Source organism: Globicephala melas, chromosome 3 (assembly GCF_963455315.2).
Source record: "Globicephala melas chromosome 3, mGloMel1.2, whole genome shotgun sequence".
NCBI lineage: Eukaryota > Metazoa > Chordata > Mammalia > Artiodactyla > Delphinidae > Globicephala > Globicephala melas.
This window is the reverse complement of record NC_083316.1, coordinates 55,356,769-55,383,483: the sequence shown is the minus strand read 5'-3', so window position 1 is coordinate 55,383,483 and position 26,715 is coordinate 55,356,769. Positions and strand designations below refer to the sequence as shown.

At 42.4% G+C, this 26,715-nt stretch overlaps 1 protein-coding gene and 1 non-coding gene across 7 annotated transcripts in view; one reads left to right on the top strand and one right to left on the bottom strand.

Moving 5' to 3' along the window:
• Positions 1 to 807: 807 nt before the first annotated feature.
• The window catches only part of OCLN (occludin), a 47,704-nt gene continuing 21,796 nt past the window's right edge, over positions 808 to 26,715 (bottom strand). For all 6 annotated transcript variants that reach the window (XM_030845018.3, XM_030845010.3, XM_030845026.3 and 3 more), the window contains 5 exons: positions 14,510 to 14,655; positions 8,899 to 9,114; positions 6,603 to 6,774; positions 3,957 to 3,998; positions 808 to 2,339 (listed from right to left, as the gene is read on the bottom strand). In XM_030845018.3, the coding sequence (XP_030700878.1) occupies positions 2,238 to 2,339; positions 3,957 to 3,998; positions 6,603 to 6,774; positions 8,899 to 9,114; positions 14,510 to 14,655 (678 nt within the window). In that variant the 3' untranslated portion in view covers positions 808 to 2,237. The remainder of the gene's footprint in view (positions 2,340 to 3,956; positions 3,999 to 6,602; positions 6,775 to 8,898; positions 9,115 to 14,509; positions 14,656 to 26,715) is intronic.
• Positions 18,109 to 18,220, top strand: LOC132597155 (U6 spliceosomal RNA). The gene has a single exon (XR_009563595.1). It is a non-coding gene; the product is annotated as a U6 spliceosomal RNA (small nuclear RNA).

Genomic DNA, 26,715 nt, shown 5'->3' with positions numbered 1-26,715 from the left:
AGGTGCATGGGCTTCAGTAGTTGTGGCACTTGGACTCAGTAGTTGTGGCTCATGGACTCTAGAGCGCAGGCTCAGTAGTGGCGCACGGGCTTAGTTGCTCCGCGGCATGTGAGATCTTCCTGGACCAGGGATCAAATCCGTGTCCCCTGCATTAGCAGGTGGATTCTTAACCACTGCACCACCACGGAAATCCCGAACCACATGCTTTTTCAACAAAATCTTTGGAACAATGGTTAATAGCAGAAAGCAGAATGCAAACACAACCACAGGAGGTCAGAGATGGAAGAGACCTCTTAAATCTAATCTAAATCTCTATTTTCCAGACTAGAAAACTGCCTGAGTGGTTTTTCAAAGTTATGTCCCGATGGTTAATGCCAACCCCCCAGGGGAATTCCCTGGCAGTCCAGTGGCTAGGACTCCACGCTTCCACTGCAGGGGGCACGGGTTCGGTCCCTGGTCAGGAAACTAAGACCCCATAAGCCGCATGGCACAGACAAAAAAAAAAAAAAGCCCCCCCCCCCACCACCAAAAGAACCACCCTGATCCTGGCTCAGAGATCAAATGTGTGTAAGTACATTTGAAAAATGATTTTTTTAACTTTCAAAGTTCAATTTTATGGCACAATTTTACAGCACAAACTCATGCTATTTGACTTTCTGCATTTAGCTGAATGGTTTTGTTCAGTCACAACACGGGCAAACTTGCCTTCATAAACTAAGTGTGCTGACTTCAGTTTAAATTTTAAGACATATAAAAATCAATTAAGTTGCTCAAGAGAGTCCTTACCACTTGGTATGAATCCAAAAGACATGAAAAACATAAACTATTTATTACCTTTTGTAGTATGAACAGCACATAGAAAATTAAGAATTTTTTCAACTTGAAGAACTGTATCAGCGTTATAATAGAAACCTTATTTTTATCTTTGGAAAATGATTCAGACTTATGTATTAAAAACAATATACTTAAATGAGAGTTCCAAACTGAGGGGATAATCACAATCAACTTGGTTAGCTACATATCCAGTATTATCAGCTAATTTTACTTTACCAGAAAAAAACTGAATTCAAAAAAAAGCTGAGATTTAAGGGCACCATTTGAAATAATTCGGTGTTTTATGATATTGGATTCCATTTCCAGACAAATCAGCCTTCTGTTAGCCAAAGGATTTAGGAAGCTACCAACCAGCACAGCACCCAAAACAGTTTAAAACAGTACAGATACAACTTCTGAGTGTAGTTTTCCATAGCTTAGTATTAACAGCACTAATGACATCAAAAAGGTACATTATGGAAAGAAAACACCAGTTTTAATAATTATAAAATATGTACAAAACTTGAATATTCCCATAAGATACAATTCAAGTCACAATTGAATTATAATTGTAATTGGATACTTTGATATAATGGAAAAGGCTAGTTGGTTTAAAAAAAGCACGTAAACCATAAAAGATAAAAAGCATTTAAAAATACGCAACAAAATTCTAACCAGTAGGCTTAAACTTTGATTTTTAAAAGGTAAACATATATTTACAATCTTCAAATTTCACACATTTGTTACTTTTACATGATCTTTATTACCAGGATAACATGAAATAAAAAGCTCTTAAGCATTTATACACAGAAAAAAATCAATAGGGAGGCTGGTAGGACTCAGTATCCGTAGTAGTTAAAATAGGAAAAGGCCAGGGACTTTATCAATGGAGTCATAAAACAGACTTAACCAAAACTGCAAGCTAGGCAACAAGCAGTTTCACTTCAGAGACTTTATTGCAGGGCCCCAGTTTCCTTATCTGAAAATAAATGATTATAAGTAACAGTTATCTGAAGGGAGAATTCTGGGAGAATTAAACTATCCCCTATAAGACCCAATGAGCATACTTAGGTATTAACACCTGATTGCCTAGGGTGTGAAAGTTCACAGCACAGTGTACTCCAGGACCTTCCTTAAAGCTTTAAAAACCTCAAACAAAAGTTCTTAATACAAGAACCAATGTTTAAAGCATAAAGTCCTTACTTGGAGTGTTTAGCCCAGTCGATTATCAAAAGCTATTTATAAAATGATGATGATATACTGATGATATCATTCAATACTGATGATATTAAAACTACCAAAACTCTGTAATGATCACAAAGATTTGGCCTCCCAGGTTAGAGTCCAAAGTCATTTTGACTCCTGATAACATTGCAGAGATGTCAGTCAGATACTTCTTAACCTAACAATGTGGCATCTGCTGTCTATGTTTTCCGTCGATCATAATCTCCAACCATCTTCTTAATGTGTGACAATTTGCTCTTCAACTGCTTGCAATAATTCCTCTTACTTTTGTAATCTGCAGACTAAAAAAGGAGGAAAGAAAAAAGAATTGCGTAAATTTAACAAACTAAAAACGAGTTATGTTTTAGCTGCTGGGAAGGCAGAGGTGAACAACAACAAAAAGGGAGCATTAGTCATATAGAATTGCAGGGAGTGTTAAATGAAGTAACATGCATAAGGCACCTGGCAGTTATCTCTAACCACATGAGCAGCTGATTTTCTTTTCTCAATCATATCTTCTAACCTGAGTTTTACAAAGGATACACTCATTTCTAATGATTTGTAAAGTGACCAAGAAAATTTATCGGCCTTTTTTTGTTAAAACATGATTTAAAAAAAAATAAAAATCAGTAAAACAAGAAACTGGTGATATGGGGTTACTTAGGATAAAGAAACGGGGTAAATAGGGAGTGAGACAGGAAATTGTACTATGTACGTTTTTAAACTCTTGAATTTAAATTCATGACGTTCTGGGAATTCCCTGGTGATCCAGTGGTTAGGACTCAGCACTTTCCTTTGTTATAAAGCAGAAACTAACACACCATTGTAAAGCAATTATACCCCAATAAAGATGTTAAAAAAAAAAAAAAAGACTCGGCACTTTCACTGCCATGGGCCCGGGTTTGATCCCTGGTCTGGGAACTAAGATCCCACAAGCTGCGCAGCACAGCCAAAAAAAAAAAATTAATGATTCTGGAATTTTAAAAATTAATATAAAGTCTTTTAAAAACCAAACATGTTTTAAGGCAATAAAGACTGATGATGCTGGGAAAATTCCCTGGCAGTCCAGTGGGTGGTTGGGACTCTGTGCTTTTATTGCTGAGGGCCCAGGTTCGATCCCTTGCTGGGGAACTAAGATCCCACAAGCCACGCTGTGTGGCCAAAGGAGAAAAAAAAAGAAGACTGATGATGCCAAGTGTTGGCAAGGATATGAAGCAACAGGAATCTACACTGCTTGTTAGGAATGTAAAGTGGCACAAACCAGGGATGCTGTTGACAGTCCCTACCCAAGGCAGGATCCCCACTTGCTCAATGACCTTGCAATTTCATGACTATGTATATACCTAGCAAATGTGTGCCTGTGTGTATACACACTTAAAAATGAACCACTGCTTCATGCCACCATCTGAATGATTCTCACAAACAATACTGAGCAAAAGAAATCACACACAAATTACATACTGTATGATTCCATTTATATAAAGTTCAAAATACGCAATACTAATACATGATGTTAGAACTTAGGATGGTGGTTACCTCTGGGGTGAGTGTAAAAATTGGATGAGCATACAAGGGGTACTACGAAATGTATTTCTTTATCGGGATGCCAGGTACAAAGGTGTGTGGTTGCTCTGTGAAAATTTACCAAGTTGTATACTTATGATCTGTGTATTTTTCTGTATGTATACTTCAAACTAAAAAAACAATTTTTTTTTTTTTTTGCATCAGTGCTGGTTGTAGTTGCAAACAACTGAAATTAAGGTTCCAACTTCTTACAGTTTTCATCTTGCAATTATAGGGCCTTTTGTCTATAATCAGTGCATGTGTGACAAGGTATTCAGAGTCATTCTAAAGGTTAAATGAAAAGCACATAATAGATAAGTTCTTCCTAAAAGAATCTTACAATCTGGGATACTTACTCCCTTAACTTGTTTCAGTCTATTGTATTCATCAGCAGCAGCCTATTAATGAGAAACAAAGGAATATGTTTAAGTGGGGCATTTTCTCTTTCAAAAATAACACTCCTGATGTTATATTTTGAAGCTAAAAATGTCATCTTATGACAAAAATATAGGGAATTAAAATAACGAAGTCTTAAAGTTCTCAAAACTATTATGGTCAGTAGAAGGGCCTGAGGAGTCCAGTGACAGGAAATTTATGACATTAAAATACTTCTCACATTCCATTCACACAGACAGGTAACTATCTGTCCTGCTGCCTCTCATCTCTCCCCACACCAGTCCACGTGGCACGTAGACCCCAGAGAACTTTTTCATAAAGCACGGCTCTGAGCAGGTTACATCCCATTATAAAACTGGTCTGAGCACTCCATTAAATTCTCTACTAATCTAGTCTCCTACCTTTCCAGTCTCAGTGTCCACCATTTGCAATTCTTTAAAAAATTAAGCACATTAATGCTTCCAGATTTACGTCATGTTCCTCTTATAGCTGTACTCATGTACCTCCCCTACTGTCTGGAGAATGTGTACTGGTTACCTCTCAGTGAAGCCTCTCCTAAACTCTCCAGGCCTTCAGCAGACTTTATTCCTTCTCAGAGAAGTTAGTTACAGTACTTTCTATACATAAGGTAAATATGGCATTAGTCCCATTGTCAAAGTTGTTTAGGTATCAGTTTCTCTCTTTGAATATGAGCTCTTTGGGGGTGGAAACATGATTTGTCTTTGTAACCTCAGCACTTCCACATCAAGGACACAGTAAAAATGAATAAGCATTGACTGCATTAAGAAAGGTTTACGATACCATAGAGAAGCCATAAAAGAAAACAATAAATAAATCAAACTATATACGCAGCAAATACTTCGAAACCGGAAAGCAGATCACCCCAATTAAAAATGGCAAAGGGGGGGCTTCCCTGGTGGCGCAGTGGTTGAGAGTCCACCTGCCAATGCAGGGGACACGGGTTCGTGCCCCGGTCCGGGAGGATCCCACATGCCGCGGAGCGGCTGGGCCCGTGAGCTGTGGCCGCTGAGCCTGTGCGTCCGGAGCCTGTGCTCCGCAACGGGAGAGGCCACAGCAGTGAGAGGCCCATGTACCGCAAAAAAAAAAAAAAAAAATGGCAAAAGTATTTCATAAAAGGACTATGAAGTTCCAATAAATACGTGATGTGATAAAAAAGTTTAAATACTGGTATCTAAGACACAAGTCAGTAATTTTTCAGACATAAAATGTTAGTGAGATGTGGGTCAGAGGAGCCTCTAGAGCATTATTAGCAGGAATACAGTTGATATAATCTTTCTGGAGGGCACTTTTGCAACAAAAGTTTAAATGTACTAACCTCTGACTCAGCAATTTCACATTCTGGAATTCGTTCTAGCAGATAAGTGGGTAAGTGTGTAAGGATGGAGAGGTTCACCAGTGTATTACTAATAGGGGCAGAGTGTATGTGTGGCAGTGGGGAGACATACCTAAATGTCTATTCATAGAGGGTCACTCAAGTAAATTATGGTACAACCACAAAACTGAAAATTGTGGAGTTATTTTTTTAATACATAAAAATATTTTCTCAGTAAGTAGATCTTTATTATTGACATGAAATGATAACCATAAATTATCATTGAATAAAAAAGCAAGATATAAGCAGTGCCAGTAAGTATTTAAAAAGAAAAACCTTCACAATGATGGGGATATCTCAAAGAAACACAGGAGGCAACCAAGAGCTCCCAATGGTCCTAACTAAAACAATTCAAGCAACAAAACTAAGTAGTGTTGGATTATAACCCAAAGTATAAAACAAATATCCATGAGTCTATACTGACATAAATGATCAAATAAATGGGAGGAAGTGACAAATTTCCCTTGCAGACAAATTCCAAATAATTTGTGTAGGTATACTGCTGGAGCATAATTCCCCAGTCCTTAAGTGTGACCTATGCATAGTGACTTCCTTCTAAAGAGCACAATATGGAGATGGGGGTTAAAAAGTAATGAGTAGTCTTCGCAAAAAAACCCACAAAAACAAAACAAAACAAACAAAAAAAAGTAATGAGTAACTTTACATGGACAAACACTACTCCAGCCAGGTGATCAAGAAAAAAAAAAAGAGCCATAAACTATTATTGAGTAAAAAAGCAGGAAGGATATAAGTAAAACTTATGATTTTTTATCAAAGATTGTGTCTAGGTGCACTTCTGCAGAGGGGACATTTTAACAACTAATATTTTGGTGACAAAATTTAAGGCAATTTATTTTTCTGTATGTAATTCTGTATTATTTGAAATTTTTACCGAAGGAGCGAACTTTGTTTATAAATAGAAAAACTAATGTAGGTATTTTCTTTTAAGCAGGAAGGGATGTATTATGGACGAACCTGAACGAACTTTTTGGCCAAACCAATATGTACACAGACCATTGCTTTGTAATTCTTAACTACGTTAGTACACTTTTCAATTTGGAAAGACTTTAATCTAAGACTTGATTTCAATGACTCTTCAATGAAATTAGTTTGATAACTACTAGCAAAATCTGTATCATATTAGTATAAAGGATAATGTAGCTCCATAGATTAGAAATTCTATGTAATATATAATTAGCAGATTTCAATTTACCATATACTCTTCACTTTCTTCTCTATAGTCATCCAGTTCTTTATCCAGACGAGAGAGTTCTTTATTGATCTCATCAAGTTCTGCTTGTAAGCTCTTGTATTCCTGCAGGCCAGTGTCAAAATTCCTCTTGTAGAGTTGTCTTTGTTGATCTGAAGTGATAGGTGGATATTCCCTAAAAATTCAGTGAGAAAATGATTACTTATGTATCCTTAGCAGACCTAAGATCCAGTGCTTCTTTCTCAAAGATGATAAGCTGGTGGGAGGTGGAGAATGACATTCTCTTGGTTTTGGGTTTTTTTTGTTTTTTTTGTTTTTTGTGGTACGCGGGCCTCTCACTGTTGTGGCCTCTCCCGAGGCTCCAGACGCGCAGGCTCAGCGGCCATGGCTCACGGACCCAGCCGCTCCATGGCATGTGGGATCTTCCCGGACCGGGGCATAAACCCTTGTCCCCTGCATCGGCAGGCGGACTCTCAGCCACTGTGCCACCAGGGAAGCCCTTGGTTTTGTTTTTGTTATTGTTGCTTATGGGTAGAGAAAGGTGGGATGCAAATGAGTTCTTTTAAGAATGATTATGCTTTTTACGTTGCTGCTCATGTTTTTTTTTTTTTTTAAAAAAAACTATGCCTACTGATTTTTAGAAATAAGTTGAAAATCATTTATGAAATTTCAGGGTGGTCTTAGGAACTCATTTATTCTGAATACACAACACCACATGAGAATGGATACTTAACATTAAAAGTGTTAAAACTGGAATTGTGGAACACAAAGGATATTTTCATCACTTCAGTGGCAGAGCAGCTAACTGGCAGCTGGCTGTTTTCTGCTACCACCTACAGTTTTCAGACTGTTTCGAGCATTGTTTTTGTTGAGGCGGGGGGTGGGTGTCTTGTTTTTCCTTAATGGAAATCACTTTGATTGTAAAAGTAGACATTAAAAGGTACATGTATGAAAATGCATGCTCATTGTAAAAATAATCTGGCAATGTGGTAAACTATGAAAAAAACCCTGAAATTCTGTACCACTTGTAATCTCTCAATATGCCAGCTATTCTTTACATATGACAGTGATGCTATTAACCACCCATAATCCACTGAGGAAATACTATGAATTGTTTCACGGGACTAAGGAACTTCACAGCAATATGGAATTTTAAATGTCATATCTAAGACAGTCTAAATATCTTCATTTTACAGACAGGAGAAATTAAATGATTTGCTCAAAAGGGAAACAAGAATTCAGCATTTCTAAAAGTTTTCACTTAAATCTTGCATGATACAAGACAGGCAAATATTTTATAGACAGATGACTGAACTAGGCCAAAACTCTTGAGGGGTAAGGGGGAGATGAAATATGAGAGCCACCAGTGAGTATGGGACTTCTAGCTATACTTGCCCCATCCATCCCTCCTAATACCTTGAGAAGCAATGGTTTGATTAACCACAAATCACACAGCAAATGTTTCTGATTTGTGTCTCATTCCTCAGAATACTTGGGCAAAAAAAGGCTATAGGTCATACACGAGTACAGCTGGCAATGATGGACTATAACAAAACCACTGACACACAAAGTAACTTAACCACGACACTAAATTGTTAACTCCACTGTTTACAAAACTGTTTGCCAAAGTCCTCTGGATTAAACTTTTAAAAGACTCTCTGGTCTCATCGTGAAAGCTTAACTTAAAAGTAAACGCCAAAGAAAAGCCATAGCACTGGTCCGGAATTTTATAATTAGTAAAACAAAGTTCCTCTATACTTGTATTTCATTTACTTGAAAACCTTGCTTGGGTGACTATTGGTAAAAGCATACAGCACTGGCGAAGTTTATCAGTCATTTTGCGGAGGTGCGCTGAAAGTGTTGACATGTTTTTAAACCAAAGTGCTTTTAAGCCAAACACATTCCCTCCAGGTCAATCTTTATTACAGAAGAGTACTAAGGGGGCTTCCCTGGCGGCGCAGTGGTTGAGAGTCCGCCTGCCGATGCAGGGGATACGGGTTCGCACCCCGGTCCGGGAAGATGCCGCGGAGCGGCTGGGCCCGTGAGCCATGGCCGCTGAGGCTGCGCGTCCGAGGCCTGTGCTCTGCAACGGCAGAGGCCACAACAGTGAGAGGCCCGCGTACCAGGAAAAAAAAAAAAGAGTACTAAGGGAAAAAAAAATATCAAGAAACTGTCTCCAGCCCTGGTTGGCAAAGAAGGAAGTTGTACCACCCACCCCAGTTGAGGAGGCAACACCACCAAAACCTGGTTGTACAACCATCAGATGCGCAAGGGGTTCCAGCAAGAGGCGCCCCAGTACCTGATCCAGTCCTCCTCCAGCTCATCACAGGACTCGCCGCCCGTCGTGTAGTCTGTTTCATAGTGGTCTTGCTCTGATCTCCTCGACTTTCCTGCCTTGCCCTTCGAGGGAGCCCTTTTTGAAAGCGTCTCCAAGTTACCACTGTTGCTGTAATGAGGCTGCCGGAAGTCCTCCACAGGTGAAGTCACTGGCAGCTCCTGAGCCACTTCAGGCACCCTAACAAAACAGGAATCATCTGTCCGCGAGCATTACCAGACTTTGTCAGAGCACCGAGACCTCAGAGGGCAGCAACACGTGGGCCGCATTCACTCAACCAGCCACCTGCCCAGCACTGGGCAGATCCCCAGCTTCCTGCACTCAACACAGCACCAGCCCAGCTCCCCTAATGCACACGAACAGCTTTAAGGCTCTGATGTAAGGGGAGCTCATTAGTAAGCCTTGTACGAAAAATGGATGTAAGATTTCACTTTAGGAAACACGCTGATCCGGAAGAGAATTATTGACCTGACCCGTGCCAGGGACTTCCTCCACAAAAGGCTGTTAGGAAAATAACAATCACGACTCTCTTCTACAGGTTCTTCTAGTTCCATGGAATGCTGAGTGGGGAGAGGAATGCACATACGTATCTACCTGTAGAGGCTGACTCTCAGAGATAACCTCTTGGTAATATTAATTTTAGACTCCTCTGTATCAATTCTCTTTTCAAGATACAATGTTGAAAAATGAAAAATACTGAAAATTTAAACTAAAAACACAAAAACCCTAAAAAACTTTATATTGTAATGGATGAAAGAGCTTGTTAAGACTTTTTTAAGTTGCACTGTTAATCCTGAAGCCCTGTAGAATGAATGAAATGGAAGAGTTAACATTACACTTATTTTTGTAACGCCAATTATTTAATATTGCATCAGATTTTTAAATTGCATATGATGTTTCTGCCACAAGCAGAAAAACGAAGCCTAACATGGAATAAAAGACCAAGAGCTGTGGCAACTGTAGACTACTTCTGAGTAACAGAAATGCAAAGCTGCACTTTCCCCCTGTAGCAGAGCTGGAGTAGGGCAAGAGGAGAAACCAGGCACCTGAGACTTTCCAACACCAGCCTTGCTATTCAAGTCAACTATTTAAAAGTCTGAAGGATTTCGTTTTTTATTGCTTTCAACTTACAGAACTGTCATCTTGAGCTTTATCCACGAGGTGGACTGTTTTCTAGGTGATCCAAAACTGCTTGGTTCTAACTGTTGCCAAAGTCTTAGATTTCTAATCACACTTATTAATTTCTTATAGACTCCTAAAGCTTTGGGGGGGGTGGTAGCTGGGGTGGTGGTGGTATTTATTTCTTCTTTCTAAATTTATCCAGGTTAACATGGCTTTGAGTGCTCTGCTAATGCTACTTCTAAAGGAAGGAAAATGTGACTTTCTCTGTGAGTCAATGATTAACGAGTTCCTAGACACCCTGCCAGGTACTATGCTTCTTAGCTTCGAGGTGGCAAACAAAACCTTTAGAATGCAGTGGGTTTGTCTGAAGTGCTGGGGGCCAGAGGGGGAGGATGCTAAAGGGCAAAAGAAATTAGAAAAAAACCCCAAAATATTAAGGCGGGCCTCCTCCCGTAATTTTATATTAGGTATTGATATTATAAATCTTCACCATAGAAGTTTTCCATCTCCCCTCTTCCTACACCCTTTCAAACACTAAACAATAACTTGATACAGCATGAAAGCTAAAAACGAAATGCTTGGCAAGAAAAGTATATATAAATTTAACAGGGGATATGTGAACTCTTAGTCACCTTCAAACCTACTTTTAGAGACAAGTCTGATTAGTTCGAAAATCTGCACAAGCCAGAGGTAACCACCTGTATACTTTCCTCAGTATCTGACTCAGTCCCCTAGGTGCGGAAACCTGCCCTTGTGTAGTTTTTGACTTCCTTCTTTTTTAAACTTGCTTTATTTTCTCTCTCTCTCTCTCTCTCTCACACACACACACACACACACACACACACACACACACCCCCTCACATGCCTTTGCTGCTCTCTCTCACCCCAACAGTGTAGTTATTGTGCACTTCCTTCCGCCCCTGTTGTATTGCAACCTCCATGGGAACACGAACTCCGTATTCCCAGGGGCACCTGGCCCGGTACATGGCAGGGGTTCAAGGTAATTACTGAACTGAAAAGACATTCACAAGAATTCTCTTCATTGAGGACACCCAGTATCAGGGAGGAGGGAGAAACAAAATGCATGATCACATCAGTGTCATGACTGTTGGAACGACATCCATGATATACATGGTATTTTAAAACTGCCATCATCACTGAGGGGAATATCCAAGCCTTGCCAATCAGAGAACTCATCTTCCTGGACCCAAAAAGGACCAATCAGAATCTTTCCAATAGATTGGATATGTAAGTTTTAGGAAAGTAAATTCCATTCTCTGAATCTGGCGCTAGAAGATCAGGACAGCCTGAGCAATGTGCATGGCTAGCCTGCTACAAAAGAAGCTGTACTGAGACTAAAACCAGCAGAGCAACAAGAACCCTGACATCTTCTGAGTCCCTGGATCATGCTGTGCCCGAAGCTAGCACCATCTCTGGGCCTTAGGCGAACCAGTGAATTCCTACAACCCGTGTAAAAGCCCTAACAGATTATCCTACCAGCCTAAATACTACTACCAGACAATGGTCTCACTGGGCACTCTAAGGTGTCAGCCTGCCCTGAAAGCTCTGCATCGCATCAGCTCTCCACTTCTTTGATTTACAAAGGTTAATTCACCCTGGGTGTGGAAAAGAGAGTAGGGAGTGTACCTACTATCTCCCAAATTCACTTGGGAGAGGGTGGAGAAGAAACTATCTTCAGCTACATTCTGCTGTCTCCTAATCCGGGATTAATTCTAACTGCCTTAAAATTCTAAGGTTAGGGGGCTTCCCTGGGGGCGCAGTGGTTGAGAGTCCGCCTGCCGATGCAGGGGACGTGGGTTCATGCCCCGGTCCGGGAAGATCCCACATGCCGCGGAGCGGCTGGGCCCGTGAGCCATGGCCACTGAGCCTGTGCGTCCAGAGCCTGTGCTCTGCAACGGGAAAGGCCACACAGTGAGAGGCCCGTGTATCACACACACACACACAAAAAAAATCTAAGGTTAGGACATTATGGTGAGAGCAAAAGGAGCCAGACACCAGAATAATTTCCATATGATTCCATTTTATAAGAGCTCTGATATGGTGACAGGCGTCAAAACAGTGGTGGTGGGGAAAGGGGGGTACCCGTGGAGAAGACAACGTTTTGGGGCGCTTGAAATGCCTCTCTCTCGGTCTGAGGGTAGTTACTTCAGTGACCACATGCGTGAACTCTCAGCAAGCTGTATATCAAGATTAGTGCTCTCTACTGAATGTATGTTATGCCTCGGGGGGAAACATCTTAGTACTGAGGCACCTCATTCCTAACCTGGACCTCAGACTACGTTCCGATTCTAATTCCTTCTCCATCCACTACAATAATAAGGAGGAGAGGCACTGGTGAGTTACTAAACACCTTCAAGAAACACCTGAAGACAGACAGGCTACGACTTAACGTGCATCCCTTCGTCATCCAGAAGGACGTACACTGAATCCTCCGGAGCGCTCAATGCTCTGCCGCAGACAACAATCAACAATGTCTACTACCCGCCAGAGGCTGCAAGCTCCTCCCGTCATTACTACACACTGTTGCATTACTACACACTGTTGCATTCGTTATCCCTTACCTTGGCACCATCCCCATCCTCCCCTTCTGCTGGGTTCTAAAACTAAGTATCATATTTGCATTTTCCAGGCCTTCAAAAAACTTCTAGGGTGTACTCCTGGAGTACAAACTGGTACAACCCTTATGGAGTACAATTTGACGACATCTATCAAAATAAAATATGCAATTTCCTTTAACCTGGCAATTGTGCTTTTAATATGTTTCCTCCAGATACACTGACATATTTGCAAAGTGATAAATGTGCAATGTGCAAGTTCATTCTCTGCAGAGGTTTGTAATAACAAGACATTGGGGAAAAGTGTGCATCAATGTGGGATTAATAAAACAAATTTTAGTATACCCATTTAATGGAATATTATGTAGCTATAAAACAGATCAGTAAACGCTGTATACTGACATGGACAATCACGAAGATATATTGCTAACAATGCATTTAATATGCTATTGTCTTTTAAAAGGAAAAAATAACCAACATCATATTTGGCATCAACATCATAAAAATAACCCCTGGAAGGACGTAAAAGAAATTGGTAACACTAGCTGCCCCTGGGGAGAGAAACTAGACAGCTGGGGACAAAAGGGATTCCCTTTTGCTCCTTTTAAATTTTACATCATGAATGTACTGGCTTATTGAAGAATAAGTAAGATATTTAAACTGTTCCAAATGAATCTGTGAAAATATCTTAGTTCTCATAACAAGGGACAGTATGTGGGAACGCTGTGAAGCCCTGCAGGCCTTACAATTAATTTGGAGGCACAGCTGGTCACAAGATGCATTGTAGGTATTTATTTTGTATGCATGGAAGTCATGCAAATCATAGCTTGACCCTTTTACAAGGATTGCATCTCTGCTGTGTACCTCTGCCTCTCATAGCCTCACATGATTTGGTTTTTGTCAAAAGCCAAAGAGAAGGAGAAGAGAGAAAATGCTCTTCCTCCAAATCATTTACAACTGAAATCAAAAGTAAGCTTGAAAAAAAAAAAAAAAAAGTAAGCTTGATACTGAAGACCAAAATAAAACATACAGAGGGTAAGGCAGAATGCCAGTCGACTTCCAAATTCCATTCCAGGGTAATAATAAGATCTATTCTCTTCAAACTGATTCCATACTTAACTCACCTGCTGGTGTCATCTTAGGGGCTCCAGGCACCCAAACTACTATGCACTCAGAGTGGATCTCTACAAACTCGGCCCCCTAAGTGGCAGTGGAGGTTGGAGATAAAACTTTGAACAAAAATTTCCCAGCAGATAAACCTTTAACTTAGAACGATCAAATTAGCTAAAGGGAAGGTTTATTTTTTTGGTCTACGAAGGAACTTGGAGTTCTAGAATTATATACAGGAACATTAATTTATCATCCTCAGGCAAACTACATCCAAGTCCTTAACAATATCCCCAACATCTCTCTCTTGTCATTAAGGTGAATTAGACTTAGGCTTCAGGGTAACCTAAAACCGCAACGGGGATACTATTTCCATAACCTGAATGGTACCTACTCTAGGCCAGAAACTCACTGGGAGGTTTTTCACACCACAGGTAAAACAAAATCTAGAGGTTTTATCAGTTTCACATCCCCTAGCAAAAGAGATCTAATAATTATAGGAAGGAGGAGAGACTGAGAACCACACTTAGCTCTGCTATCAATCGGTAATACCCTTCCACCCTCATCTAAACTGCAAAACCAGAAATAGGAAAGAACCACATTCCGCCTCCACCTATAAGGCAGAGATCAGTCTCCAGCCTTTGTGAAAACTGTTGGGTTTTTTTTTTTTTTTTTTGGCAAATGGCACAAAACAGCAACTGATTTATAAACACATGCAAATACTCACTTTTTCGGACTCATTCTAGCAAAAGAAGGAAGACGCTACTTACGGTGTTGTTTTATAGGAAGACTCTGGATACAGTCGCTTCTCGTTCACTTTACCATTGGAGGAGTAGGCCACGGGGCTGTCCACTCTCTCCCCGTAGTCAGAAAGGGGAGGAGGCATGTCTTGTGTGCCTGCAGAAACGTTTTTAACCTAAGGAAACAGTCCCAAGAGACTCAGTTAGTATTTAGCCTGTAACCATAAAAGGGGGAAGAAATGAAAGAAAAATATCATATATAAAATTATCTAATATTTATCGGGCTCATTAAATATTATTAACCTATCTGACTACCTTGTTATTATCCAGTGTTAATAGTCAAATCAGCACAGAAATGGTACTATTGTTAGTTTAACAAATCCAGAATCAATTACAAACAAGAAAAAAATCCAAATTCCCTGATCCTCATCCTGATGTGATTAGGTTTAATAATTATCCACCCCATCTTAGGAAGACTAATCTCATTTTATCCGGCCTAGGTCCGAGTTAGAACGAGAATTTTCATTTCTAACAAGTTCTAAGGTAATGCTTATGCTGCTGTCTGGGCACCACTCTTGGAAAACCACTAACCTAGCACAAAGAACATTGATTCTTCTCAATCCATTCACCCTATACATGGAATGTTAAAACTACATTAAGAAGCTCAAACTGATTTCTGCTATGGTTCTTTAATAACAGATTGGTTTGTTCTCCCTTTACTTTCTCAATGGCTCTATCACCAATAGCCTACAGTCACAGCATCACTGCCTTCCCTCTCTACCTTTCTTATTCCATTCTGATGTGTGAGTGAACGTGTTCTAAGAAGTAATACACATTGGAGATGATGCCTTGTTAACCTGAAAGGTTTCCCAGAGAACCTTTGGGAGAAGGTTTTGTATCTAATAAGCATAGCCAATTAGAGTCTCTACATTACCTGTTAGACGTAGTAGGTCCAACACTCTTTAAATTTCACCTAAAAATCTTCACATTTGCATATTACTCTGCCAGAAAAACAATAACTGCTAAGCCCAGACAAGTCATTGAGTTGGTTTGAAGTCAAGGAATAAAACTAAGGTGTGGGGGGAAAAGAAAAAAAGCACTAAAAATTATGCCTGTGAAAAAGAGCAACTTTTCAAACTTAGGGATGATGGGATTGCTTTAGCTTGGTGGTGAGCACAATGGCATCCAATTACCTGGGCTCACTCCAGATCTGCCAACTACCCAACTACAAGTTCTAGAAAACCTCAATATCTACCTGCTTCATAAAGTTGTTTTGGCAATTAAATGAGATGACGAGGTATCACATTTAGCACAGGGCCTTTATGAACACAGTAAAGACTCAGAAGATGCTGGTTTCTGGAATTAAAGCCACTGGATCTAAACAAAGAATTTTTACAAGTATTTGAAGGGGATGGCAGACTTTTAATTGGATTATTTTGCTGTTATAAATCTTCACAATAAGATTCAACATAGCGTATGTCCCTGCCACACACACACACTTTACATTCTGTTGTCCGTCTAGCATAGCATTAAAACGTGACCTGCTCCTTTCCTGTCACTGCACTACCACATGTCAAAAGATATTTACTTACCCACCCCTTGAAGTACACAAAGGTATTTAATCTTGATTGTTTAATATTCCCATGAGCCAGAAAGGAATGGAATCACTTCCTTCTGAAAGTGGAGTTTGGCAGCAACTGGGAAACCAGGGGGTGGGTTGCCAGGGAGTGTGCTCAGATCCCACCACGGGGGGGCCGGGTGGGAACCATTCTTGGCACCTACTGAATTCCTGAGGACTTGACACCATCATTAAGCTTCACAAATACCGGCCAAGCCAGAGGCGTATTCTCATTCTGGAGACTTCAGATTTAAAAGACCTCCCTTTCTTAAAAACCCATTTAACTCTTCTCTTTGCAAATTTAGCAGAGGGTGCGGAGCTCATGGATTTCCTACTGACCCTGGCAAACCGGAAACCAAAACCTTACAAAAGAGGTGTCTGGGTGTCTTTGCAGAGACTTCCTACTGCCCAGAATGGAATGTTCTTCCCCCTTTCTTTGCCAGCTAATCCTTAAGTGGACTTCAAGTCCTGGCTCACTACCAAGTAGGGATGGTGCCACTACCTCCCGGGGGCCTTCCACAAATGTCCCTGCTGGATGAGGCGCCTCCCTGTCCTCCTGTCTCGCCAGCACCTGGGCATACAAACCTCCCAGCAGAGCGCGTGTGTACAGACTGTTTACGCACAGGGTGACGCTGCTCCCACACCTCTAACTTCAACGGGCGGTGGGCTGCTCTTAAAGCCACCGCTGTCTGCCTGCTACAGCATGCCACATACTGAACTGAGGGATCGTTTAGTAGGTACAACCTTACAGGGAAATACTATAAGCAGATGAGTTAGGGGGTCCCTGGAGAAACAGAACCAGGAATGGCTTTCTTTTTTGTTGTTGTTGTTTTGTTTTTGTTTTTGTTTTGCGGTACGCGGGCCTCTCACTGTTGTGGCCTCTCCTGTTGCGGAGCACAGGCTCCGGACGCGCAGGCTCAGCGGCCATGGCTCACGGGCCCAGCCGCTCCGCTGCATGTGGGATCTTCCCGGACCGGGGCACGAACCGCGTCCCCTGCATCGGCAGGCGGACTCTCAACCATTGCGCCACCAGGGAAGCCCCAGGAATGGCTTTCTTGACATAAGAGAAGCCATTTTGTGATCTAAGCCTGGCCACAGGGCTCACCCTTGAACAGGTCTCAGTAATTTATGATCTTGAGGGAACAAAGGAATGCAGGAACGGGGAAAAGGCACTCAAACGACAGTGCAGTGATAAGGCAGAGTCCTAGTTCCTCCTCAAGGGATACACATCATAATATATCTTTGAGTTCTGCAGGTACTAAGGACCCCCACCCAGGTGGAGGATGGAATGATGATGGTGCCACTCTTGACTTCAATCAACTAAAGCTTGGACTCTGTGGACCTTTGCCCCAATTCTATGCTGAATTCTCCTCCGCTCAAGCCCCTTCACGAATACGCAAGTACCCTTAGCTTAAAACTTCCCTAATTTCACTGTTCAGACAGACACTGCTTTGGAGAAGATCCCCGGTGTTCTCCTCACTTGCTGCAAGTAATAATAAGTTCTTTCTTCTCCCGATCTTTGGCTTGGTTGTGTCTATCAGCTCAACAGCCACCAAAAGGTGAACCCAGTTTTCAGGGGTTTTTTCAGAAAAAAACCCTTTTCAGAAAAGGGGAAGCAAGGGCTCAGGGTGCTAGACAACTTTCCCAAGGACCCACACCTAATAAGTGGTAAGGTGCGGTTTATAATACTTCAAAGCCTCAGCTCCAATACACTGCCCCTCCCTGGGCAGCCTCCTACCTTCCTTCCTCTATGGGTCTTCAAAGTCCAGCCCAGTACCTGGCACAAAGCAGGAGCCCAGAGTCTGCCGCATAAAGGTTACTTCATTTATTACTGTTCTACTTCTACACTGTATATATCCAACCGCCTTATCAGATGAGCTGCTCTGAGCTGATGCTTATCTCTTAGAGTCAGCAGAACTAGACTAGCCCGAACACTGACTTCACCCTCCAGCACAGGTCTTTCATGACTTCAACCTTCTTCATACACGTGCACAAAAAATTCCAAGGCCATGCTCGCTTGGGTAGAACATACACTAAAATTAGAACAATACGGAGAAGATTAATTATTAGCATGGCCCCTGCGCAAGGATGACATGCAAATCTGTGACATGATACATAGTTTTGAAAAAAAAAAAAAACACCCAGCCAGACTCAAAGGTGAGTAAGAAGCAGCCTTTGTCCTCAAAAGGAGCTTAAGTGTCTAGAGGCAGAAACAAAATATATTTGTAAAACAAGGAGTAAGTTCATTTTTTTCCTTTTACGCTTCGCGTTTCCCAAAAGAAAATATTGCTTTTTCTCACAGTACCAATGCAAAGTGAGTACAAACCTGCCGCTTTCAAAGGACAGTGGGAGGAAGCTGGGAAGCCCCAGTGAGGAGGGACCAGTATTAGAAATTTATGAGTCCTCAGCCTCTGCTTCCTATGATGAGAAAAGGGATTTGAGACTCACTGTTATTACTGAGAGGATCCCAAGCCAGTCCATAATACCTGATGATGTAGCCAAAGTTCTTTAAAACAACAACAACGAAACAACCCTACCATTTTAATAACTATAGCAAAATTTTAAAGACTTAGAACCTGAGAAATACTCTGCTTCATTCTGAACAGCAAATGGTGAACAGGTTTCCTCAAGTAACTTGAAACTAGCTCTAAGAAATTAGGGGCAGAAGAAAGCAGAGTGAAAAAACACAAATGCAGGAAGATTTGCCGCCTTCTACTAAGCACTGAGGGGAAAGGAAAGTTTGAGAGTCAAGCGAACGCTGGAACTGCTGCTGCGAAGCCAAGAGAAGCCTCGGGGCCTGGGGGGCTGATCCGGGGCTCCCACCCGCAGGCCCTCCGGCGGGGGAGCTGGGGTTCGGGGGCAGCCGTGGGGCGGAAGGGCACTACACGCACAGAAATCCACACGGCAGCGCCCAGCTGGCCGCTCTTCCCTGGGATCTGCCTGAAGAGTTCCTGGCCCTAGTGGCACCCTTGCCGCACAGACAGACTTTATAAAAGGGAAAGACGAGACAGTAGAAGACAGACGGGCTGAGGCCGAGGAGAGAAAAGACCCTGAACCAATCAAAGAAGGACACAGGCAGACTCTAGAGACTAAATTCAAAAAGGACAAGCACTCTCACAGACCATGTTTAAGGAGTAGGATTTTTTTTTTTTTTTTTTTTTTTTGCGGTACGAGGGCCTCTCACTGTTGTGGCCTCTCCCGTTGCGGAGCACAGGCTCCGGACGCGCAGGCTCAGCGGCCACGGCTCACGGGCCCAGCCGCTGCGCAGCATGTGGGATCTTCCCAGACTGGGGCACGAACCCGTGTCCCCTGCATCGGCAGGCGGACTCTCAACCACTGCGCCACCAGGGAAGCCCAGGAATGATTAATTTAAGGGGACAGGAAACGTTTTACCAAGATTCACATTCCAATCAAGAAAGAACTAAAGTGTCTCTGAAATGTCAAAATGAAATAAATTCAAGTGAAATAATTTCAAAAGATCTTCCCAAGAGGTAGTTATAATGAGGACAAATTTTTATTCAGAATTTAATTACACTCATTAGAAGTGTTCTATGTCACTTGTGAAAAAAATCTTTGTTAACTAACCGTCTTTGGAGAATTAATGAAAACCGTATATCCCTGTGGGGTGCCAAGGGGAAAACAAAGAGGGCGACTCAGGGCAGCTCTCATCTCAACACCTGTCAGCACGGAGCCGTCCGACCCTGGGACCAGGATGGAGCTGCACGATTACGCTTATCAACACTACTGACTCACAAGCAGCCTCTCCGCCCCGACTCCTTGAAGTCAGGGATGGAATAAAAAAAGGTCAAGAATGTTTTAGGTCAATTCACCCCTGTAAAACAAAGTTTGGGAAAAACCTTTCTCTCCACACAAATCAACTGCATACTTCATCTGGAATGAGTACAAGCAAAAAGGAGGGAGGACAGCCACGCCCCATTTTGCTCTTCGTTCCTAGCTCACACAACACGGGGGGTCAGACTAGACCTGCATCATGAGAGGGAAGTTCATGTGTCAGGCAAAACCTGACCCCATTTGGTCCTCACCATTGCCCGGTGAGATAGGGCTATCTCCATACTCAGATGAGGAAACTGAGCCTCTAAGGTCCAATTAATTTGCTCAAGGTCACACAGAAGGTGACAGGGTACAGGGGGGACGTAAACCCCGTCCACCTGACTCCCAAGCTCAGCTGTTTCTGGCAATAACAAACTGATACCTCAGTAATTTAAATATGGCTTGAGGTACCCATCTCATCTGGGCACTGACTATTCCCAGTAAGAAAAGGAACTATTCTCATTGCCTTCACTCCTCACCACATCCGAGTAAGATACGATGTGAATCCATTTTGAAGAGTTTTATTTGCCTACTGGACTATCATTCTAAAAGCAGCTTTTGACACAAAATTACTGATATGTGCTTAGTCAGCGGGTTCCTTTTGTTTATGTCAGAGTGTAGGAACACCACCCTCAAAAGGCAAACAGAAGGGGTTTTCCTGCTTGGTAATTAAAGTGGAGAAATATACCAGACATCAGAAGGAGGAGGACCTTCATCTCAAAGTACCATGTCCAGTTTTACAACCGGAGGTCCACCTTCCCGGCCATGTGCCCTTGCACTACAAGTTTTCAAAACACTAAGTGGTCCAACTCGTTTTTCCCGTTTTGATATTTTACACTCACAGATGCTCCCCCAACAAGAGCCTGAAAACTGCCTCTGGAAAGTTCCCTCAGACTTTTCTCCACCCTTGGTGGCTTGAAGGCAAATGCTCCCAAACAGACTAATCCCACAAAGGAAGAGATCATGGACCAGGCTTGGGCAAGTCTGATCAATTTACGTTGATCAGATGGCTCTGGGGATTTAGCAAACACCATGTTCCCTGTCCAAACGCAGGCTGCCCACATGGAAGTACTAACATACACCAGGCAAAGCTGAATTCTGGGGCTTCCCTGGTGGTGCAGTCGTTGAGAGTCCGCCTGCCGATGCAGGGGACGCGGGTTCGTGCCCCGGTCCGGGAAGATCCCATATGCTGCAGAGCGGCTGGGCCCGTGAGCCATGGCCGCTGAGCCTGCGCGTCCGGAGCCTGTGCTCCGCAACGGGAGAGGCCACAACAGTGAGAGGCCCTCGTACTGCAAAAAAAAAAAAAAAAAAGGTGAGACGTGCAGGCTCAGCAGCCATAGCTCATGGGCCCAGCCGCTCCGCGGCATGTGAGATCTTCCCGGACCGGGGCACGAACCCGTGTCCCCTGCATCGGCAGGCGGACTTTCAACATCTCATGCCAGCCTCCCCAGCAGGTGTGCCGCAGGCACAGCACACCTTAGTCCTCAGAGCCCATGCCAGCCACCACCTAGGGTTCCAAATCCCCTTCAGTTTACTGTAGTACTCCACACAACCTCAGCATTTTCTAAGCATGCCATGCCTGGAAGAGACCTTATGCATACCTTAACTCAAATCCCACTGGGCTTGCAGTATTATAGCTGCAGCCTGGCTCTATGGAACAGTGGTTCTCAAAGTGTGTTCCCCAGACCAGTAGCATCAACATCACCTGGGAACTCTGGGAACTCAGAAATGCCAGTTCTCAGGTCCCATTCCAGATCCACTGCACGAGAAACACTGCGGGTGGGCCCAGCAAGCTGTTTTAACCAGCTCTCCCTGTGATTCTGACGCTTGCTAAGGTTTGAGAACCACGGATGGAGGACAGTTTTCCTCGATGTCACAGACAACTGCCCTGTTTAGACCATTATACCCATAGTTAGAATTAACTCTATTTAGCGCTGGAAATCTAGGAATCCCTGCATTCAGAAAGCCACAAAGACACTCACCAGCTCTAACACACATCCTACCTCACCTTCCATTACAACTCTCTACACCAGCCCCCCAGGATGCCCTCGACAGATAGGGCCTTCCGTCCTCCACGCTGCTGGGTTCTGAAGGTCAGTCCACGGATAGGACACTTCCATTCTTGTTCCATTTCATGCCACCTGAGACCACAGATAATAGTGAAATCTTTCCCAGGGTGAGAGCCCGGTATACCAATTGTCGGCAGCCCCCAGGAACTGCTCTTACGTTAAAGAACACTTGGACTTACTGGTTGAAAATAAGAAAGCTATTCGCGTTTCTTCAGCTGGCTAACACTGATTACCACCACCGCCCGGTCCCAGTCACCTGCCCCACCTGGACCTGTTCCCTGTTCCTGTGTGCAAGGAGATGATACGCAGAGTCTGCCTACACCCTTCAAAAAAACATTTGTTCTTATCTCGCAGCAAGCTTACAAGTAAGAGGAAAATTAATAGTTTAACAACTGCAACCAACATTAAATGTATTTATATTTTGGGTACTCTTACCCAAGCTCCCTTATTTGATGCCATCATTGCAAATACTAACAATTATTCCTCTGGCTAAAATTTATTGGGCATTAATAAATTATGTGCTGGCCCTGAGCTAAGCCCTTTAATTGTTACAGGATCAGCATAAACATGCTGTAGGTGAAACTTTTATTTTCCCCATTGACACATGAGAAACCTATTAAATGAACAGACAAAGTGATTACCTTCATCAGAGTCCAAGGATACCAAAAGCTACCCAAGGCTGACCACAAAGGACAGGGGTCCAGGACCCTGACCCCTCTCTACACCCAGGCCTGATCATCCTTACTAGCTCCTACCTTGACAGGTAAATGTTGGGAACAATGCTATAACAATGCTGCATCACAATGTCAAAGCTTAGAAACTTCTAGAAATAGGCTACCTAAATAATACACTTTGTATGTATGTATGTATGTATGTATTTATTTATGGCTGCATTGGGTCTTCATTGCTGCACGTGGGCTTTCTCCAGTTGCAGCAAGCAGGGGCTACTCTTCGTGGTGGTGTGCAGGCTTCTCACTGCAGAGCACGGGCTCTAGGCATGAGGGCTTCAGTAGTTGTGGCACGCAGGCTCAGGAGTTGTGGCTCTCAGGCTTTAGAGCACTGGCGCAGTAGTTGTGACAACATGGGCTTAGTTGCTCTGTGGCATGTGGGCTCGTCCCCTGCACTGGCAGGCGGATTCTTAACCACCGCACCACCAGGGAAGTCCCTACACTCAGCTTTTAGATCTAAACATTTCGTACTTAAAAACAGGATCTTGTTTAACAACCTTTATTTACTACTTGGTAATAATGAAGAAATAGTTTATGGCATGTTCTCTCCAAACTTAGTTTATTCTTGCTTCTGACATTAATTATGTGGCATAACAAGAAAAGGTGCAACTTAAGAGACAGACAGAAAATACTCCCTGAGAACTGGCATGCTGATTTGTGGTAGAGATAAGCACTTCACACATACATTATCTCATTTTAATGATAGTTTTATTAACTATGAACTATTTCCCCAATTCTACTGGCAAAGAAAACTGAGGCTCAGAGATCTCAGAGGAAAAAAAAAAACCACACCAAAAAATTACAAGTTATAAAGGCAAATGTAACACTTGTCCTGCTGGTTAGTACATCTGGCTTGAGACAAATTACTGAAGCCCTCTGCAAACCTCAGTGTCCCCTTGTATAAGAATATTCACACTGTAAAGATGTATAGAGTGGCTACGCCTACTTAGGAAATGGTGGTTCCTACCTTTCTTTTACTGTGACTTTTTAAAAAACTTTATTGCCAAAATTAAGACGTGAAGCTCAATCCCAAGTCAGCCTGATGTACTATACTGAAAAGAGCACTGAGAAACCAGAGTCCAAACTTCTAGCCCTGACACATCAAATCACCACCAACAAGCCTCCTTCTTACTACTGTGTCTACCTCGCAGGTCTTCAGCTTCCTTTGTGTAAGTTCACGGAGACAGACTGGATGACCTTACCCTAAGGTCCCAGACTGCTCTCAGATTCTGTTTTCTTTCACTTTACCAAAGCCAAACCAAAACTTATTCACAGGAGCACCTGAAACTGAAGTGCATAACCTTCAGTTACTATTTCACCAGAATACTGCAGGTATCAACAAAGACTAATCTTAACTACACACATTTTACAATCAACTCTTTAATATTTACCGTAGGTGTGTGCTTTTCCAAAGCCAGACCCCAGTTCTAAGTACTCACTCTAGAGAAAACGAAGATGTATGTCTTGATATTTATACTTATGACCTTCTGGAAATGCAGGTGGGGGAAGAGAGATTTGAACACAGAGATTAACATGAAATACTCATCTTCATGGGCATAAGGGTATCAGCCCCTCCCAACTCAGCTGCAGCACTCCTGGCTGAAGAGTCCCCCTACCAGCATTCTCAGTGTGTTGGCAGGACGCAGCTCCTTAAACCACAGTCCCCTGCTGTTCTGTGAGGCCAAGCTCAAAGGGGCAGAAAGGGATCTGAGTGGCGTGACACCCTCCCGGGAAGAGCCAGCAGACTACTGAGGAGCACTGGGGTGAAGTGGGCTCAGAAAGCTACTCAGAAACACGTCCTAAGCTATTCAAATCGCACTCTGCATTTAAACCTGGTCAGATGACACACACATAAAAAATAAAAGGGCAATTACAATTAACCCATGTAGCTCATATTAAGGTAGTAAGTATTATCCACAGAGTAGTTTCTCTAGAAACCATCTCCCCATCCCACACAGTAACTGTGGGAACTGCCACATGCTGGATTATGTGAGAAGGGCCCTGCCCTTGGGCACAGTGGGTTAGTGTGAGGATGGCCGCCTGACCCAAGGCTACTTATGCATCAGGGCCCCTTCCCCAGGCAAGTCTCAGACGAAGCACTAATATGAACAACAAGAGCTCTAAGTAGCTGCTTTCTGCTCCCCTTCTCCATGCGAAAATGAAGCCTACCAGGCAGGAGGGAGTCAAGATGAGAAAGCAGATCCCAATGGACTTGAAGTCCTGACTTTAGCTGTTCATGAAACACAGCCACATCCCTACCTCTGTGGCTAAGTTGTTTTGACTCTTTCTAGGATTTCATAAATCACCCCCCAAAATCTTGCAGATATATTCCTCTTCTTACCTATGCTAACTTAAGTTCTGTTTTTGTCAACTGTAACTAGGACTCGTGCAACACCAAAATTCTTTTCTGCACAGCCAGCTGTCTTCCTTTCAACATCCCTGTAAGGCAGACAGCCATATATTACTGGTCTTCTTCATTTTCTCACATGCATCTCACATTAGTCTTGAGAGGCAGACCAAATAATATAGCCAATTTTATAGATAAGAAAACTGAGGATCAGAAGGGGTAATCTGTTTACCAAAGAATGCTGGAGTCAGGACTCAAACCCAGAGCTTTAGGGTCCAGTGCTGTTGTCCCTCCACCAGGAATTCTCCCCAAACTAGACTTCCTTGACATACATGTGGGCTAAAAATAACTGAACTGATCTACCTAGAGTCACAGCAAAAGCAATGAAGCTAGAATTCAAACCCTGGTATTCCACCTCCCTGATATACTGCTTCTATTAGACAGAAGTAGAAAAGACAGCATTACACAGCAAAAGTAGAAGAAAGGGGAAGACTACCAGTCCCACAGGGCTGTTCATCTGAGACTAAACGAAGGGTCTCCTCTAAAGCAACGCAAAAACCCTGCAGAGCCTAGTTTTCTGGCCAGTACATAGTAACACTACTTAGGGCAACGGAGAGGAAGTCCACTAAGAGTGAGAACAGCTGAGGGTACCTTCTCTGATTACAATGGAACCATTAGTTCCATTCCCAGAACTGAGAAGCACTTCAGTCATGCAATCAAGGCAACAGAAAAGGGAAGGAACACATCATGGTCTCTTCTAATTAAAGTAGGGAAGTCACTCTGGAGACAGGTCACCTCTGGGAGCAGGCAGAAGCAGGTGGATGGGAGAGTAAAAAACACATGGGGTAATGTAACTTAGACCTCGTATTGTAATTCTTGGGTAGGATGATGGGTGTTCATTATGAAAAAAATCAATAAATACAAAAAAGGCTATGAATGGACCAAAGACAACAAGGTCATGAACTAAGAATTGGGAATAATTTATTTCTGTGTACCTGAAACCAATCTGAAAAAAAAAACAAAGAGACAGAGAAAATGTAATCACTAAGGCTTTCCCTAAGAGCACACTGGCATGGAAATGCTAGACTAGGGCTCTACTCCTGGCTTTGTCACATTACGTGAGCCCAGGCATGTAAATTAATAATGATTTCCATTTACATAACAGCTAAGTTACCTTCAACATCAATTTTCTCCATTTTCAAAAAAAGTACCACATACTTACTGTAAGAAAATTACTTTTTACATAATTATTCTGGTCAAAAATTGGAAAAAAACTAATATGAAACAACAGGGATTGGTCAAATAGATCTCTACAATGGAATGTTATTAGAAAAGGTGTGTGGAACCAGAATTTCACACACCACTGATGGCTGTATAAATTGGTACATCTCCTTTGAAGGGCAATTTCTTACTATCTACCAAAGTTACAGACGTATACATATACATACCCCTTGACTCAGTAATACTCACGAAATTTAGCCTATAGGAGTATATATATAGACAGACATATATACAAGTTATACAAAGTCTTCTTTTTTAAAATCCTATCATTGTTTATAATATTACATAATAAATATATCCAACAATGAAAGACTGATTACATAAACCACGGTACCACATCCATACCACAAAGAGGCTATGAA